Raw genomic sequence first — 17,791 nt, forward strand, 5'->3', positions numbered from 1 at the left:
GGGCCCCGGCGCCAGGAGGGGCGCCGCCCGAGACGCGCGGGGCCGGGGGTGGGCGGGGGCGCCCCGGGCCTGCGGCGCCCGCCGGCGACATGGCGCCCGGGGCGCGTCCGTACGGCAAGATGGCCGCCCCGGCGGGCGCGCGCGCGCTGCCGGCCCGCCGCCCGCCCCGGCGCCCTGCGGCTCTCTAGCGCCGGCCTCCGCGGCCGCGGCGGGACGCCGCGGGGATTCCCGGGGGCGCGACGCAGGCCGCCGGGAGGCCGAACGCGCGGGCCCAAGCCGCCACGCCGGGCGCGCCGTACGCCAAGATGGCGGCGGCGCCGCGGCCGCGCACTTCCTACCCCGCACTTCCGGCCCCGCCCGCGCCCGCGCCGCGCGACCCGGATTGGCCCGGGCGGCGGCCCGTCGCGTCGCGCTGCGGAGCCGTCGGAGCGACGCCGCGCTCAGTCGGCGGCCCTGGAGCGAAGATGGACGCAGGTGAGGGCCGGCGGGGCGCGGGTCCGCCGGGGAGGCCCTCGCCGAGCCGCTGCGCGCCGGCGCCTGGGCTGCGGCCTCGCCGGCGCGGCGCGGGGCGGGGCGCGGGCCTGAGGCGGCGCGGGGTGCGGGCGGCATCCCTGGGCGGCCGGCGCGGGGCTGACAGCCCGGTCAGGATCGGCGTATCTGGCGCCCCGGCGGCCGCTCCAGGGGGCCCGAGGGCGGCCGGGACGAGCAGGGGCGGCGCGGGGCGCGGGCGGGGGCGCCGGGCGGTGCGGCGGGGCCGGCGAAGCCGGTCTCTGACGCGGCGGCGGGAAGCTTTTGTCCCCCCCACCCCCGCCCGGAGTTAAGAAGGGGAAACTTCAGCTCTCACAAAGTTCCGTGTCTGGGCTGCAGTCGAGCGGCATACTTCAGTACTCACAACGCACACATGTTTTCTTCTTCAAATTCAGTAACCAATAAATGATCCTAGCGTTCCCCGTGATTGAAAGGACAGACTGACTCCGCCTCATCGTGTTTCAACTTCTTGGGAGCTTCACAGCAATGCAGAGTGTGTGGGGACTGGGTTAGGAGGGTGTGCGCGCATCCGTGTGTCTATGTGTATCTGTGTGTGTGTGTGTGTGCTGTTTCCGTCTCTTTTCATTGTGTTTCTGCTGCGGAGCGGACACTTCTTTAATTTTTGCTGGCACGTTTTTGGGGATCTTTGTCCAGTATCCTTGAAAGCATTCTTACACCTTGAAAGGCCTTCTTTTTCCATCCCACAGCAGGGTTACTCTTATAAAATCTGTAGGAAGTGATCTGTGTTAAGAACCCTCCCAACGGAATAGACTCTCCTCTGGCTTAATTCCCCCTGTCATCCTGGATGACATTGTTTTTGCTTCATTTTTCTCTTCCTGGACAGCAGCTGCAATGGGCATTTACTGGACTCTGAGTTTGGAAGCTGTGACATAAACCTTTATGGCCAATATTTCAGTGATTTGTGGCATCTTGTCAGTTCAACGTGTTAAGTAGTAGAAGGAGATGGTAGCCGTGATTCCCAAAATGCGATGTTAGCCAGATGTGTTGTGAAGCTGTTTAAAACAAAAAGGACTACGCCCCTGGATGGGGGAAGAGATAGAATTATTTACTTACTAAGACCATCCCTTGAGAGACTCGGTTAGGGTGGAAGGCACAGTTTTATGGTGGTCGTTTTACCTTGAACGTGGAAGCCTTCCTGTTCAAGTTAAGAGCAGCCACATGATGGAGCCTTCATGGAACCCTGATCCCTGCTTCAAAGCAGAGATGTTTGCATATGAAGGCCTCTGCTGATGCTGACAGAAACGTCTGTGACTCTAGGGTGTGTGGGTCAGTTTTCTTTATGACCTGATGCTGTGCGTCCTTTGGGATCATTAATGTCCAGCCTGCCCTGATTTCTGGAGTCCTTACAGGTTCTGCCTTCCTGGCCAAACGTTATGCAGTTCTGGTGGTTTTTACAGTCATCCGTTCAATAGCTGTGTTTATTAGTGAGTGTGGGTTTGTGTCGGGCATTGTTCTACCTCTTGGGACTAGAGAAGTGAACGAAATAGATAAAAAGTGTGTCCTGACTGACATGTTAGACGTGACACCCACAGTGTGGCTCGTGGGAGAGTGCTGTGGGCCCAGCAGGAGGGAGTTGGAATCACCAGGATGGCCTAGAAAGATCTCACCACAGAGGCAGCCAGTTTTGACTGGGACTCAAAAGCAGTGCAGGGGGAAGGACCAGTGGCCCGGGCGCAGTGGGTGGGAGTGAGCGAACTGAAGGCGGGGCAGTGACAAGGTCTGGTCATGGGCCTTGTTGGCTCGTGGGCATGTGAGTGGGACGGGGCTGCTTTGGGGGCTTTTTCAAGGAGGAGTAACGTGACTCGCACTGGCTGCTCTGCTGCAGAGGAGCAGGCGGCCCGTCAGGAGGCTGCAACAGTGAGCCAGGCGCGAACCTGGAGGGCTGGGTTCTCGTGGGGAGAGGGGGTTGAAATCTGGTGCCTCTGCAGGTCGGGGCAGGAGGACTGTGGTGGTGGGAAGTGTGCAGGCCAGCCGCGCGTTGGGAGGGGTTTGAAATGTCGCGGTCTGTGGCCTGAGCTGGGAGATGCAGGGAGGCCCGGGGAGCTCTGCCTGCTAGGGAGGTGTTAGGAGGGGGGTCTTGCAGGGGCTGAGAGTGAGGCGCCTGCTGGACGTCCGTGTCATATCGTCCAAGGGGCCTCGGGTCTGCGGGCCTGGAGCTGAGGGCCGAGGCCTGGGCTGGAGGTAGAAGTGTGTGGGGCCGGTCTGGGCAAGGTCTCTAAGGGCCTGAGTGGGAGGGGAGGCAGGGCTGGATGCCCAGGGCTGCTGCCGGGCTGCGGGCAGCAGGCAGACCCCAGGCCTGTCCTCACAGCCCGCTCTGGTTGGCACTGAACTGGACATGCTGTCGGCTCCTTGAGGACAGAGTTGGTGTCTGGCGCTTCATCTCTGGGCTTTGCCTGTGTCTGACGGGTGGTTGGTGATGGAAGAAGCAGAACTTGAGTTGCTGGGGATGCACACGGGCCTGTCCTGTTGGTGTTCCCGGGCTGCAGGGTTTGTGTGTGATGGAAATCCGCGTGTTGGTGTAACGTGTAGGGGGTGAGGAGGGCGGTCAGGCTCACTGAAGGCTGGCTGGAGTCCCTTCTCTCTGGTGTGTTCACTAAAGTGGCCTGGGCAGTGTCCTGGTGCCCCTAAAGTTCCAGCTTTTCTTTCCTCCCATTGATCTCCTTCCCTTGCTTCCTTTTCTCATTGAGAACTGTTGTTCAGTTGCTCAGTCGTGTCCCACTCTTTGTGGCCCCGTGGACTGCATCAAGCCAGGCTTCCCTGTCCATCAGCAACTCCCGGAGCTTGGTGAAAGTCATGTCCATCGAGTCGGTGATGCCATCCAACCATCTCATCCTCTGTCATCCCCTCTCCTCCTGCCTTCAATCTTTCCAGCACCAGGCTCTTTTCTAATGAGTCGGCTCTTTGCATCAGGGGCCAAAGTACTGGAGCTTCAGCATCAGTCCTTCCAGTGCCAGCATTTTCATATAAACGATTTGGGATTTGAAAAAAACTACTTGCAAACTCGTTATTTTAAATATAAGCATTTTCGTGGAAGAAAAGAAGGGAGGACCCGTCTTTCGGTTTTATTCTAAAACCATACATAACACGTGTTTATTAAGGTATAACACGTGTTTATAAAATATAATCTTTCAGAAACATACACATTTTGGGAAAACGTCTTTGAAGTGTGGTACATTACACTAAGCTCTAAAGAATTCTAATCGTGCATATTTTTTGTGCTTTTCCCTGGTTGGGTTACCGTGTAATTGAGACTAAGTTACCTGGTTACGTTTATTGAGCACAGTTTGCTATTTTTCAATCATGTTAATAGCGTTAAATTGAAACATTTAAAAATAGAATTGCCATCCTATTAGTGGACTTTCTGCTTTCTCTTCCTGGTGAGATCAGGGACACCCTTGGGAGGGAGAGGTGACTGGGTGGAAAAAAATGCTTCTAAAAGCCTTTCTCAAAGAGGACAGTGCATGTCTTGCTTCTCCTGTGTCTTCTTCAAATCAGAGTCACTGCCCGAGCATCTGGAGACTGGCATTCTTTGGGAAGTGAGGCTCCTTTTAGCTCAGGAGGTGTGTGAGCTTCATAGATGAGGATCCCAGGGTTCCCCTTGAGGGTCTGTGTTGTGAGACGAGGCGGCCTCCGGGCCGAGTGTGGAGGCTGCTGGTCCTCAGCCGGTGGAGCCGGTCAGTCTGAGGACGAGTCAGTGTAGGAACTTCTGAGGATGGACTCCTCTTGTGGATCGGGCTGCATGAGGCTTAGTGATTGTGAAGGTTCATATAAAAATGGAAGGTGTCGGGGTTTCCATTGCAGTCTTTGCTGACCTCGTGTTCTGCCCTCCAGACGCACGGAACACATTTGGGCTAAATCAGTACTGAAAACGAGGAGCAGTGGCGTTCAGCTCGCAGAGGGCGGTTGAGTTTCCTTGGACACGCCTTACGGCCTGAGCTCACGGGGAGGGGCCCAGAGGTGCTGAGAGCCGGGCTGGGGTCCTGAGGGCAGAGTTGGCTGCTTGCCCTCGTTCCTGGGTGAACAAACGGAGGCTCGGAATTGTGAGTCGTGTGTCGGCCAGCAGGTGGGTTCTCTGTTTCCAGAGTCTGATCTCAATAGAAAGTTGAACAGCAGAAGTGACTGGAATTCAGAGAGGTCTGTCCTTCCTTCACTGCAGAGGCTGAGCCTCAGGTCAGGGGTTGCCAGGGGCTTGTGGCGGGTGTCGGGGGCAGGAGGGTTGGCCCGTACCCCCCAGGCTGAGAAGCCCTTGGCTCTGCCCCTCTGGCCACAGCTGCAGGTCCGCGGACTCCATGCTGGCGCCGGGGGCGTGCCTGTTCTTGGGGCCAGGGCTTGTCAGGTCACCTGGGTGGCCGGGCTGATTCTGGAGGACGTTGGCCCGGGTGTCGCAGCTCGGACTGTGGAGATGGGTGTGCTGCCCTCCCTGCGCCGCCCTGGGAGGACCAGGGCCTCGTTGAACATGCTGATCCATTCTCTCTTTGGCTCCTGCTTTGCCAGCGAGTTAACTGCCATAGGGGAGAAGGGTGTGGGCTGAGACCACTGGGCGCTCCGCAGGGTGCAGAGAGGGGAGCTGGGCCTGGGGTGTCCTAGGCCCATGTCACAGGAGCCGTGACCTGTGCTCCAGAAGGGTCCCGCCTCCAGGAGGAGCGGGAGGTGTGGGCTGCGGGACCCCTGGCGGCTTTCTGCCCATGTGGTCCCTTCAGGAACCTCAGGCAGTGAAGACTGCGAGGCTGCCCAGCCTGTAATGTTGTGAGTCACAGCGGGGGACTCGGTGACGTGTTAACAGGGAGGACACGTGTTTCCCCTTTCCTCTGAAGTTGGCTGTGTTGCCTGTAAAGCCGGCGCCTTACCCTGAGAGCCGTGCCTGCTTCCTCGTGCGCCCCTTCTCGGGTGAGAGCCCGCCCACCGTGGGCGCTGCTGTCACTGGCGTTCAGAGCAGCCGCGCCCCCTTTTCTTGCTCACCTCGCTGGAAGCTGGCGTCTCCGGCGCACCCCAGGGCCCTCTGATGTGTGCGTGCCCCGCTGTCCTCAGAGTGCTCCAGGGCTTAGTAGGCAGGGCTGCCTCGGGTTCTGGCTGCGGGCCTGCAGGGTGAGCGCCACTGCCCTGCAGCGCTGTGGGCTGAGATCAGACAGGTCCTGTTGGCGCCGCACCCTTGGAGTCATCGTGGCAGGCGTGAGTCCACAGGTGTGTCAGCCTTGAGGTCTGAGGCAGCCGTGTTCTCTGAAGATGTGGAGACGGCTTCCATAGGCAGAGACGCAGATATGTTCTCTCTTTGAGAAGACAGAACTGCAGCTCATTCCTGCTAGGTTTTTATAATCACGTGCACAAACAAACAACTCTGTGTGGAAAGGGCCAGAGAGAACCTTGGAGGTTAAATTATTAATCCTTGATTGCAAGCCAGCCTGGCGGACGCGGGGGACACACGGACAAGGCAGGCCCTCAGAGCAGGGCAGCCTCGCCCGGGTCCTTGGCAGCTGCTGTGGAGGCGCAGGGCCCCTCTGTGCCCATGGGGTTTCGGGCGATGGGCAGGAGGCAGAGCTGGCTCTGGCGTTGGGGGTTCCTGGTGCGCTGAGCACACGGCCTCTCTTGCTGCCGGCGTGTGGCGTCACGAGCGCTGGCCGCAGCCCTGGGAGCGCAGGTTGGCTGAGCAGCAGTGAAGCCCTTCAGGGCTGGTAGAGCGCGTGCCTCTGTCCTTGATGTTGGTGACGCACGCCAACCTTGGAGCCCTTTGTCTGCGGGCCTCTCGTGAACCCTTCTCAGGAAGGGCTCAGGGCTGCGTCCCAGCTGTGCTGCAGGGACGTGTTCTGGGTGATGGGTGAGGAGCTTTCCCCACCCAGAGGCTGACTGTGTGCCTGGGCACCCCCAGCCGTGGGTGCCCCACAGGGACCTGCGCCCCTCTGCCCGCCTTTCCTGGGGCTGGGGGTGTGGGCAGGACGCTGTGAGGCGCCAGGACTCCGGACAAAGAAACGCAGGTGAGTTGGCACAGACGGCTTCTGCAAGGAGGCACGAGGCTGCAGCTGATGCTTTACGTTTTGTGGGCTTTGGATTGTTTGTTTTAGTAAATTGTTGTTTACCAAAAGGTAGGGCTGTTATTGAAAAATAAAATCAAGTGTGGGAGAAGCTCATTCCATGTCTTTGATTTTCCGGAGAGCTGAGTGGAGGTGCATGTGGACGGGGTGGGGGCGCTGTTGGAGCTGGTGAGGCGGCAGCCGGGAGCGGGGTGCCCAGGATGCCCCATGGGCCTCGCCCCGTGGGCGGTGGATGAGCTGCTGTGTTGGGAGCCCAGGGCAGAGGGAGGGTGTCCGCGGGGCTCCGGCTTCTCTGAAGCCACGAGATGGGCCGCAGGTGGACACGGTGCATACGCAGCTCCGCGGGAAGTGGAGGGTGCACCCCGGGTTCCAGGGCGCCCGCAGCCCCGGGGCCCCACGCTGCTGTCTGGAGTGGCACCGTGCCGGGTTGGGTGGCCTGGCCAGACTGCTCCTGCTCCGCCTCGTGTGCTGTCCAGACCAGCCCCACGTGCAGAGATGGAGGTCTGGGCCCGTCTGTTTGTCTTTTAGGTTCGAGTCTGAAACAGTTAGGGGCTTGATGTGTTAGTCGCTCGGTCACGTCCGACTCTTTGTGGCCTCGGGGACTGTAGGCGCCAGTTCCCTGTGTCTGTGGAGTTCTCCATGCGGGAACGCCAGAGTGGGTAGCCATGCCTTCTCCAGGGGATCTTCCTGGCCCGGGCATCAAACCCGCGCCCCGTGCACTGCAGGTGGCCCGTCTGCTGTGCGGGCCACTCCTCCCACCCCTTTGTGCCTGGGCCTGGCCCCTGCTGCCCAGCGCCAAGCACCCCCTTCTTCATGTGGTGGCCGTGCAGAGACCCCGAACTCCACGTGGGCTCTCTGTACAGAGACGCTGTGCATGATCTCTGATCCTTGTTTATAAAATCAGGAAACGGCCATCAGAGTGTGTCTTTGGTTTCCATAGCTACCCTGACCTACGACACGCTCCGATTCGCTGAGTTTGAGGATTTCCCTGAGACCTCGGAGCCTGTCTGGATCCTGGGGAGGAAGTACAGTGTCCTCACAGGTATGGCCCCGCCGAGCTGCCCTCCTCTCCTGCAGAAAGCGGCATGGTGGTGAGTTGTCTGTGACTTCCCGAGACACAGGCCTGGGCGCTTACTGCCGTGTGTGCGTGTTCCTTCTCTCACCCTCTAGAAAAGGACGAGATCTTGGCCGATGTGGCATCGAGACTCTGGTTCACGTACAGAAAGAACTTCCCGGCCATCGGTGAGTACCGCCTGCTGCAGCGAGTGCTTTGAGCAGGAAGCACAGAGCTCAGCGCCAGGGCTTGTCCCTGGTGTCGCCCTCAGGCAGCCTTCTGGCTGCAGAGCTCGGGGCTGGTCCTGCCGCCCCGGGGACGCTTTCGACAGTGAGCCACGCTTGCTCCCTGGGGCCTGGTGATGAGCCACGCCTGCTGTTGGCAGTGCAGAGCGGAGCGCGGCAGGAAGCGCGTGGCCCCTCTTGGTGCCGAGGCCGCCTCTGCTCCTGGAGGCCCCGAGCCTCCGCGCTGGGCCCGGGTTGGAGCTGGCGGCGCTATGGGTTGGGCGCTGGGAAGCCCTGGTCGCACCCCTCAGCTGCCCTGGCGGGTCCCGCTCTTGGTTGTAGGCCCTGAAGGGCAAGGCGGGGCTCCTCGCTGTGTCCCTGGAGGCCAGTCTCCATCAGCTCCCTCCTCAGGGGGCTGCCGTCTGTCCCCAGAGCTCGGGAGCCGGGTCGCCTCCCTGTCCCGGGGCTGCGTCCTGCCGCAGGCTTGTCAGACACCTCAGGCCCTCTCTTGCTCCTGCTGGGCCCCGATGGGGCTGGAGCCACTAGGCGGGCGGCGCTGTCTGAGCCCTAGGGAAGGGTAGCTGGTGGCAGCCTGCGTGAGCGGCCATCGGGGGTGCTCGGAGGCTCTCCCAGCCATGGTCTGTGCCGCTGACCGCAGCACGAGACCACCGTGCGCGGTGGGGCGATCCGCGTGCTGCCGCGATTGCGGCTGCAGGCGCTCGGCCCGCTCTGAGCCCGCCCTCCGCGGCAGGCTGTGTCCGCTGTGCGTCTGGGAGCCCCGGGGCCTGTCGCACACCTGGGGACGCCGCTCCCACTTTGCATCACTCTTGAGGCTGAGGTCTCTTCGCGTGTGTCTAGGCGTTCTGTTTCTCTGAGACTTGTTCACACATTGTCCCCTACCGAGGGGAGTGAGGGCACTTCCCTCGGCGGGCGCGGTGAGCCGCGGGGGCCCGGCCTGGGTCTGACGTGCGCGCCTCTCTCCCCCTCCACGGCAGGGGGCACTGGCCCCACCTCGGACACGGGCTGGGGCTGCATGCTGAGGTGCGGACAGATGATCTTCGCCCAGGCCCTGGTGTGCCGGCACCTGGGCCGCGGTGAGTCTCTGCGAGTCAGCGCGTTCTCGGGGGGCAGGGGGCATCGCCGTGCACTCCGGGGCTTTGGGGTTTTCTTTGTAACGACCGAGAAGTTTCCGTGGATTAAAGAAAGCGGCTCTGACGACGCTTGTAAGCGTTTGTGTTTCAGAAGTCGTTTCTAAAGCACTGAGGCAGTCTCCGTTTCTGTGTGCGTCTGCTTTGATGTGTTGGCGTGTGTATGTTTGAAACCCTGAAGAATGCGGTTCTCCCGCTGGGGGAGTTTCTCGGGAAGTGTGGGCACCACCTGCGTTGTGAGAGCTTTATGACCACGGCGGCTTCTTGCCTGTGTTTGGGGAAACTGAACTTGTGTGTCTGTCCCCCATAGACTGGAGGTGGACGCAGCGGAAGAGGCAGCCGGACAGCTACTGCAGCGTCCTGCAGGCGTTCCTGGACAGGAAGGACAGCTGCTACTCCATCCACCAGATAGGTGGGGGGCGCGGCACGTCGGGCGTGGGCCTCGAGGGCACCTCTGTTGTGAGAGCTGGGATTCTGTGCGGTTCTCTGCCCGAGCTCACGTGCTGTCAGCCTGGCGTTGGTGGACAGCAGCTTGCAGGCCTCGCAGGCTGCTCCTCAGCGCCCCGCGACGGCGGCACTGCCTGTCCAGACGCCGCGCAGTCTTGGCCAGCTTGTCGCGTCCTGCCTCCGCCCACGTGCAGGGGGCGGAGCTCTGTGCTCACCGACCTGAGCTCCGCCTCAGTCCGCTCCCCTGAAGGGGCTAGGGTTGGGGTCCGAGGGGGGTGCACCTTGAAGAGAAGGGTGTCCCTGCGGGCGGCGGTGGCGCATCCTGGCGCCAGGCAGGAGCTCCCGTGAGGCAGGCTTCCCGGCCAGCGTTCCCGGGCCACACGGCCCGCACGGCCTCTGGGACGGGGAGTGGGAGGCGTTTTGGGACGCGATGGGGTGAGGGTCTCTAACCAGCTGTTTCCTGCAGCACAAATGGGAGTCGGCGAGGGCAAGTCCATTGGCCAGTGGTACGGGCCCAACACTGTCGCCCAAGTCCTCAAGTATGTGCCTGGGGTGCTCAGACTCGCCCGGGTCTCTGCTGCTGAAGGAAATGAGGGGTCTCTCGCTCTCTGGGCCTTTTCAGGACCCTCAGAAGGGTCCTCAGAGGTCACCGTGCCGAGTGGTCTTAGGAGTCAGAATCTGTTTTTAGTGAGGGTGTGTCCACCTGGGTCCTGGGAGCCCCTGCAGAGCCCCCAGATTAGACAGAGCCCCCTTCTCTCGGGCCATGACTCCTCCACCACAGGTGCCCACCCAGCACGGCGCCTCCCACTGTGCTGTTAGCTCGGCGTGTCGGGGGCACAGGCTGGGTTGATTGGGGTGGCCGGGCTGCCTCAGGCTGGGCAAGGCCTGGGCTGGGCTTCTGACTCGTGCCCGTGTGCTGGCCTGATTGGGAAGTGGCTCCCTGAACGGGTCCTTGCGCGACCTCCCCTGCACAGCTGCAGCTGGCAGAGGCCAGGAGGCTCGAGCCGGGGAGGTCATCGGGGTGTCCTCCCCTCCCCGGTAGGAAGCTGGCTGTCTTCGACACCTGGAGCGCCCTGGCTGTGCACGTGGCAATGGACAACACAGTGGTGATGGCGGATATCAGTAAGTGAGTGGGCTCCGGGCTGAGGGCCCTCGCACGGCATCGGGCAGGGCAGGAGGGCGCTGGGCGCCCTGCTTCTGCGTCTGGGGTGGAGTTTTCGGTGCCCATGTGCTGGGCCTGCGTGCGCTCTGATGCCCCATGAGGAATGCCACTGCGTCTTCCTGGCCCCCAGACGCTGTGAGAGGTTTAGAATTCCGAGGAGCACCTGGGTTCACAAGGTCTGGAGGCAAAGACGTGGTCTGACTGTCGTCACTGAGGGAAGAGCAGACTTCAGACACGCTGACAGTGTAAATGGGGCTGGAACCCACAGGCAGGGACCTGTCAGAGGGTGTGGGGCGGGCCGTGTGGGGTGCGCAAGCTGCTCCTGTCTTGGGCCAGGTGTGGGTGGACCCCGCGCCAGCAGGAAGGTGTCCTCCTCACAGAAGGGCCTCTTGGTCGGCAAAGCAGAACTCAGATAAAGTTGAGAGATGGCGCAGCAGGGCAGCTGCGTCCACGGGGCGGTAGCGTGAGCTAATGCGGAGCAGGCAGGGAAAAAGGACAGGATCTGAACTGCCTAGAAACGTCAAGCTTTCTGTCTCAGCTTTTGGGTTGAAAAAGTCAAGCTTAAAGGTTACGTGTCAGAAGCTGACGTGTACAAAACTCAGGGAAGAGTGTACAGCTTTAGTGCTGGTGACGGCACAGTGAGCAGTGAGGGAATGAAGTGAAGTCCAGGAGCCTGGGAGGGCCAGTAACAGTGACGGAAGGACCTTCAGAAGTGCGGCGTTAATAAAGACGCATATAGAGAAAGTGTTTTAAAAGGAGGTGAGGTAGAACGCCTACCTTTTAGAGCTGGCTGTCTGCGGCAGTGTGCACGTTACCAGCAGCTGTGTCAGGGGTAAGGAGAAGCCCAGAAATCTGTGTTTGGAAATCAGGAGGGGAGAGCCTGATGCCGACTCCTGTGTGTGGGTTTTCCCAGCCCAGCAGTTCCGCGACACCCGCTGGGCATGCTGCAGTTCAGCTCAGTTCTGAGCCCGTCTGCAGGCCTGCAGAAACCCCCGACACACACACCCCCCCCCCCCTACTGAAGACCCCAGGGCGAGTCCAGGTGGTGGACTTGTGCTTCCGATGGACTGGCTGGGGGCTCCATGACCCTGTCCTCGGGTCCGTGACTTTGCTGGAGCAGCTGGGAGACTCAGGAGCACTTTACTCACGAGAGCACGGGCGTACCCAAGGACAGGACTCAGGCAGCCAACGGGAGAGACGCCTGAAGTCCTTTCAGCGTTTATGGGGCGGCACTAACAGGCCCGCGGGTCCAGGTCGTCGTCTGCTGGCGACTGAACACGCCCCTCCCTGGAGCAGCGTGGACGGGCGCCTGCATCCAGCCCTTCCTCAGGGCTCTCCAGAGCCCCCAGTAACAACCGGGGACGGCTGCATGGTGCTCCTCACTCAGGAACGTCTGAGGGTTTGGGGGCACCTGCTCAGGACGCACCCCTGACGCCTTCTGATTAGCGAGTGGACTCAAGAGGGTGTTTGATGGGCTCTGAAGAGGTACCCAGTAGGGCCTGACTCTCCAGTGCATACATCCCTATGTTGGGTGTCTGTTGGCACTGTGTGAGCAAGTAGATTCATGGGTGTTTTTTTTAATTTAAGGTGTTTTCCCTTTGGGTCGTGACTCGCCGTCCCAGACTTGGCCGGCTCCTGACTGCCCAGGCGTGTGCTGTCGTAGCGCCCCCTCCTGGCATTCTCTCACCCTTGGTGGGGAAGGGTGTCCAGGAGCCACGGCTGGGTGCCTGGGGTGCCTGTGGCTGCTGGAGGGTCTCCTGCACTGAACTCGGGAGTAAACCTGTTCCCTGAGGGATTAGCGGGCGTGCTTAGAGGAAAAGAGAGAAGCGTTTCCGCTTGATGCTGCCCTTGCTGAGGGGCCCCGGGCCTGCGGTCAGTGCTGCGTCCGCCTGGCTGGTGGCTTCCGAGGCGCACGAGTGGCGCTCGCACTGGTTTGTGTGTACGCTGTATTTCACAGTGAAAGTTCCCAGCTGGGCACACGGAGGAGACGCGCACTCTGTCTGTCCCTGTAGCGGCAGGGTTACCTTGGGCTCGGTTTCCGGGTCTGAGCTGTGCTTGACCCACTGGACTGTTCACAGCTGTGTGTTGGCGGTGGACTCACGCCTCCTCCCGTTCAGCCCCTGAGAACAGTTTGCTTCTTGCAGGGAGGTTATGCAGGAGCGGCCCTCCCTGTGCAGGGGCCGAGGCCTTCCCCGCAGACTCAGAGCGGCATTGCAACGGCTTTCCGGCAGGGGCCGAGGGCGGCGGGCGCGCGGCACCCTGGAGACCCTTGGTGCTGCTCATCCCGCTGCGCCTGGGGCTGGCAGACGTCAACGCGGCCTACGCGGGCACGCTCAAGGTGGGTCTGTGCCGGCATCTCCCCTCCTGCGGCCGGGGCCGCTGCTTCCTGGAGCCCCCCGCTGTCCCCTCTCTGCCCCCCCGGGTCATGCCGGCTCCTCCCCACAGCTGCCCACCCCACCTGCAGCTGGGCCGACCCCGTGTGCAGCTGCTTGCTGCCCTGCTGTCTCCTTCGCCCTGCCTGGGGCTCCCCCGAAGGACCTGCGCCTCAGGGTCGGGAGCCGCGCTCCGTGAGGCTGTGCTCACAGCCCCGCAGGGAGCCCCTGCTCACAGCCCTGCCCCCTGCAGCACTGCTTCCGGATGCCCCAGTCCCTGGGCGTGATCGGAGGGAAGCCCAACAGCGCCCACTACTTCATCGGCTACGTTGGTGAGCGGGGGTCTGCTGCGGTTGAAGGAAGTGGGTGGTCTTCAGGGTGCCCCCCCGCCCCTCCACTGGACACGAAGCCGCCTCCGCCAGGCCGGCGTGGCTTTGGGGGCTGCAGTGGGGCCGCCCTGCCCTCGCTGACGCCCGGCGCCCACCCAGGGGAGGAGCTCATCTACCTGGACCCCCACACCACGCAGCCAGCCGTGGCGGCCGCTGACCGCTGCCCGATCCCGGACGAGAGCTTCCATTGCCAGCACCCGCCGGGCAGGATGAGCATCACGGAGCTCGACCCGTCCATTGCCGTGGTGCGTCCCCCGCGCCCCGCCATCGGCTCGGTCCTGCTGCTGCAGGAGGGAGGCCCCGCCCCCGTAATTTCACCGTCGTGCGCTTAGCGTGACGTCAGGCGGTTCGGAGCCCAGAAGCGCGCAGAGCGGCCCCGGCCCCCCCCCTCGCCGCGGCCCCTCCGCGGGCTCCCCACCCCGCGCGCTTCGTGCTCAGTTTCTGAGCTGCTGTGTCTGCCGGGTGGGCCCTAACAATGCACCTCCTTGTTCACGCTCTTCTGACGGCAAGGCGGGAAAGGTTGGTTTGGCTCAGAATACGTTTGCGGGAGGCCAGGGACCCCTAGAAATCAGAACAACATACTGGCCACCCAAGCCGTGGACACGAGGCATTCGGTCCTGAGAAGGGGCGACCCCAGACGCACTGCCAGGGGCTCTGGGTCACTGCCAGAGGCCCTTGGCCCCGGGGGGCGTCGGCCGGGGTCTCGCAGGAGCCCGCCTGTGAGCTCGTCAGAACAAGGCCGGGTCTGAGACCGTCTGGGCTGGGGGAGGGGGGGGGGCGGCGGCGGCACCGCGGCTGGACAGCAAGACAGGCCCGGCATGTCCAGGGTGCACCTGAGGGCCCGCGGGCCGGGTAGCCCCGCTTATGGCGGGTGTTGGTTGCAGGGGTTCTTCTGTAAGACTGAGGATGACTTTAACGACTGGTGTCAGCAAGTGAGAAAGGTTGGTGGTGCCTCCCGACCCGTGGGGTGTGGGTTGGAGGGTGGTCGGGGGTCTGGGGTCCACCCCCCGCTCAGCTGCCCCGCCCTGTGTGGGGCTGCGCGTGCCCTGCCTGCCCCCGGATGCCCCGTCATGCTTGCTGTGGTCGCAGACCCCCTGGGATCCCCATCCCTGGGGTCGCCTGGGAAGGCCGCCCGCCCGGTGGGTCCCGCCTCCGCGTGGCCTCCCTGCGCCGTGGCCTGACGCGCAGTCTGCCGACAGCTGTCGCTGCTGGGAGGCGCCCTGCCCATGTTTGAGCTGGTGGAGCAGCAGCCTTCCCACCTGGCCTGTCCCGACGTCCTCAACTTGTCCTTAGGTGAGTCCAGAGGCCCCAGGGTCTCGTGCTGGGGTGTGGTCTGCCTGATGCTGCCCTCCCCTGCCTCCCCAGGGCCTGTTCTGCTGACCTGTGGCCTGAGCCCCAGGCGCAGCTCCCTGGGGTTTTGTGAGGGGCCCCCAGGGGGCACACTGTGCCTGTCCACTTCATGCCCCCTCCCCGGGCTCCTGGGAGCCGGGACAGGCTAGGCCTCCTGCAGTGAAGCAGCCGCTGGGGCTCGGTCCCCACAGCCCGTCGTTCTGGGGGCGCCTTCCCAGTATGAGTGCAGCTTGTGCAGAGGGGGCCCGCCTGCTGTGGCTGGGTGCCCTCCGGTAGGGGCCCTCGTCCCTGAGTCTCAGGGCTGGGCTCTGCTGCCTGTTTGGACCCCGTCAGGAGCAGGGTGCCCCAGCTGGTCAGTCTGGGGTGCCCCGACCCCCATCTACATTCAGGCTGCCCTGACAGTCGGGCACCGGGCAGGACGTGCTCCTCACAGGGCATGCGGGTGGGATGTAGGGTGAGGCCTGTGCGCCCTCAGGCACTTGACCTTCAGCCCCACCCCCTAGACTTAGTGACCCATGCCTGCGTCTACCGAGGTTTTGTCTCGTTTTTTCTAGATTCTTCTGACGCGGAGCGACTGGAAAGATTCTTTGACTCAGAAGACGAAGACTTTGAGATCCTGTCCCTCTGAGAGTCCTGCAGGTGGGGACGGTCTCACTGGCCCTGCAGGGGCGTTTGGCCGCCGCGTCTCGTCCACCTGCTGCCCGCCGCCCAGCGCCCCAGCCCAGCCGCCTCCGCGTGATGGAAGCCCCGGGCGCGTGCTCCTGCCGCACTGCCAGCCCTGCCCGGCACCCTGTGCCCTCCTGGCCCGGCCGCTCACCTTGGAATTAAAACCCTGTCTGAAGCTCCATGAAGGACATGGCTGCCACTGGGCGTGTCCCTAGACAGGCTCTGAAGACGCAGTCTGCAGGGTGCCGTGGGAAAAGGGGCCAAGGACCATGGCGGGCGTCCCGCATTGGGAGGAGAGGCGTGGGGGCGGGCAGTCAGGTCCAAAGATGTCGCTGTGCGCCGTGCCAGACAGCAGTGCCACCCGACCAGAGCCTTGGGAAGGCCACAGGCCCCGTGCTGCTGCTTGCTTGTCTCGCCTGCTTCCCGCAGGGTGGGGGGCTTGCCGACCCCGGAGCACCCCCCACCTCACCCCTCATCAGGGCCTCCCTCCCGGTTGGCACAGCTTCAGATGGTTTGGGGCCCAAGGGTCAAGCCTTCTGCTTGTGGCGTGAGGCGGGCGTGTTGCCCCTCACTGCGGGGGCACCCCGGACCTGCTCACGCTGACCTGGGGCTGCCTGCCTCCTCTCAGCCTGTGTTCAGGCGCCACCGACAGCCTGTGTCCCACCCGGGAGTGCAGACCGGCTGGGAGCTCAGGTGAGGGCGGCCTCCCTCCCAGGAGCCCCCAACTGCCCACCACCCGGGGGGCAGCAGGCACCCTGCCCCTCAGGTGTTGTCCACCTAAGTTATTTCGTCTCCCTTGCGTCTTCTCCCCTCTTCTGTCCCTCAGGCAGAGCTGGGGGTCTCTGTTCCCCCTGCTGCTAGCGCGCAGGGTCTCCGTGCTCAGCTGGCAGCAGGGGTGCCTGATGGGGGACCACTGACCAGAGGGGGCTGTCTCGTGTGTTGGGAAAGGCTTATTGAAGAGTATCCACTCTTAGTCGTCTAGTTTGCGGTTCTTTACTGCAAATAATAAGTTTCAATAGAAAACAGAATTTGTCTGTGTCTTGATTTTCCTGGAGTTGTAATTGGATGTGGTGAGAACAAGGACGGTATTTTCTGTTTGTAAGGGCTCCTGGGAAGGACCTGGTGGGCACGCACGGCGAGCTCATGGTTCCCAGGCCTGGGCCGGTGGTGCCCTCTGCATGGACCTGCTCTGCGCGGTGCTGGTTCTTGCCTTGTGTTGGTTCAGTTGCTCAGTTGTGTCTGACTGTGACCCCGTGGACTGCAGCACGCCAGGCTTCCCTCCCTTCAGCATCTCCCAGTTTCCTCAGATTCATGTCCGTTGAGTCACTGATGCCATCCAAGCATCTCATTCCGTCACCCTCTTCTCCTTTTGTCTTCAGTCTTTCTCAGCATCAAGGTCTTTGTTCCAGTTAGTTCTTTGCACCTGGTGGCCCAAGTATTGGAGCTGCAACATCAGCATCGGTCCTTCCAGTGAATATTCAGAACCGGTTGGATCTGCTTGCAGTCCAGGGGACTCTCAAGAGTCTTCTCCAACACCACAATTTTAAAAGCATTAATTCTTCAGCGGTCAGCCTTCTTTACGGTCCAACTCACATCTATGCACGACTACTGGAAAAACCACCCAGTGGCTCAGGGGTAAAGAATCCGTCTACAATGCAGGAAAAACAGGTTCCATCCCTGGGTCGGGAAGATCCCCTGGAGGGCATGGCAAGCCTCTGCAGCATTCTTGCCTGGAGGATCCCATGGATAGAGGAGCCTGGTGGGCTGCAGGCCCACAGGGTCGCAGAGTTGGACATGACTGAAGCGGCTGAGCACCCTTTCCCTCATGTGGTTTGTGTTTAAAGCAAGACATGCAAGGAGGTCACTCTGTTGCTCCCTTAAGGGTGTGGAGTAGCCATGGTGCTGGGCATTTGGCAGTTCCCTCAACAGCACCCTTTTGGGTGCCTAATGCCTCAGCTGGTCACCCCCAAGTGAGTCACCAGGAAGGACTGAGCAAGGCCACTTGCCATGCCCAGGAGGTCCTGGTGGGAGTGCTGGAGCTACGCTGAGCCCTTCTACTCCCTGCCGTGGCGGGTTCACGGGGACCAGGGCCAGACAGGAAGTGCTGCGGCCAGAGCCCGAGGCCTGGCTTCTAGAAGCAGCCTGTTTGGCTTCTGGAGCCTCTACACTCCGGCTGAGGCTCCTCTTAGGACCCTGGAGGTCAGAGGTCAGCAGTGCTGTCCCCAGGGCCCTGGCTACTTCCCTTGTCCAGCTCCCACACCCCTGGCCCAACAGCCCACATGCACACACACCACACACAGCATCATCTCCCCTGACCAGACCCTTCTGCCTCCAGGGACTGCGGGGCCTTGTCCTAACCTGGGCCAGTGGGCTCCTCATCAGGGGCCTCCCACCCAGGCCTGTG

General features: G+C 62.2%; 1 protein-coding gene across 1 annotated transcript; it reads left to right on the plus strand.

Annotated features, from left to right (window-relative positions):
* The first annotated feature begins 290 nt into the window (after nt 1–290).
* Nucleotides 291–16,411, plus strand: ATG4B (autophagy related 4B cysteine peptidase). Its single transcript, XM_055586654.1, has 13 exons — nt 291–474; nt 7,516–7,617; nt 7,746–7,817; nt 8,849–8,947; nt 9,312–9,413; nt 9,915–9,987; nt 10,491–10,570; nt 12,755–12,948; nt 13,236–13,314; nt 13,471–13,616; nt 14,256–14,312; nt 14,571–14,664; nt 15,276–16,411. The coding sequence occupies exons 1-13, from the start codon at nt 306–308 to the stop codon at nt 15,347–15,349; spliced, it is 1,341 nt and encodes a 446-aa protein (XP_055442629.1). The 5' UTR covers nt 291–305; the 3' UTR covers nt 15,350–16,411.
* The last annotated feature ends 1,380 nt before the right edge of the window (nt 16,412–17,791 follow it).

This window comes from Bubalus kerabau, chromosome 6 (genome assembly GCF_029407905.1).
Source record: "Bubalus kerabau isolate K-KA32 ecotype Philippines breed swamp buffalo chromosome 6, PCC_UOA_SB_1v2, whole genome shotgun sequence".
NCBI lineage: Eukaryota > Metazoa > Chordata > Mammalia > Artiodactyla > Bovidae > Bubalus > Bubalus kerabau.

Excerpts from the sequence above, each read along its gene's own strand:
- ATG4B (XM_055586654.1), top strand. The coding sequence starts at position 306 with ATGGCGGCGGCGCCGCGGCCGCGCACTTCCTACCCCGCACTTCCGGCC. Across the intron at positions 7,618-7,745 it reads GAAGTACAGTGTCCTCACAG|AAAAGGACGAGATCTTGGCC; the intron begins GTATGGCCCCGC and ends CTCACCCTCTAG. Across the intron at positions 9,414-9,914 it reads CTACTCCATCCACCAGATAG|CACAAATGGGAGTCGGCGAG; the intron begins GTGGGGGGCGCG and ends TGTTTCCTGCAG.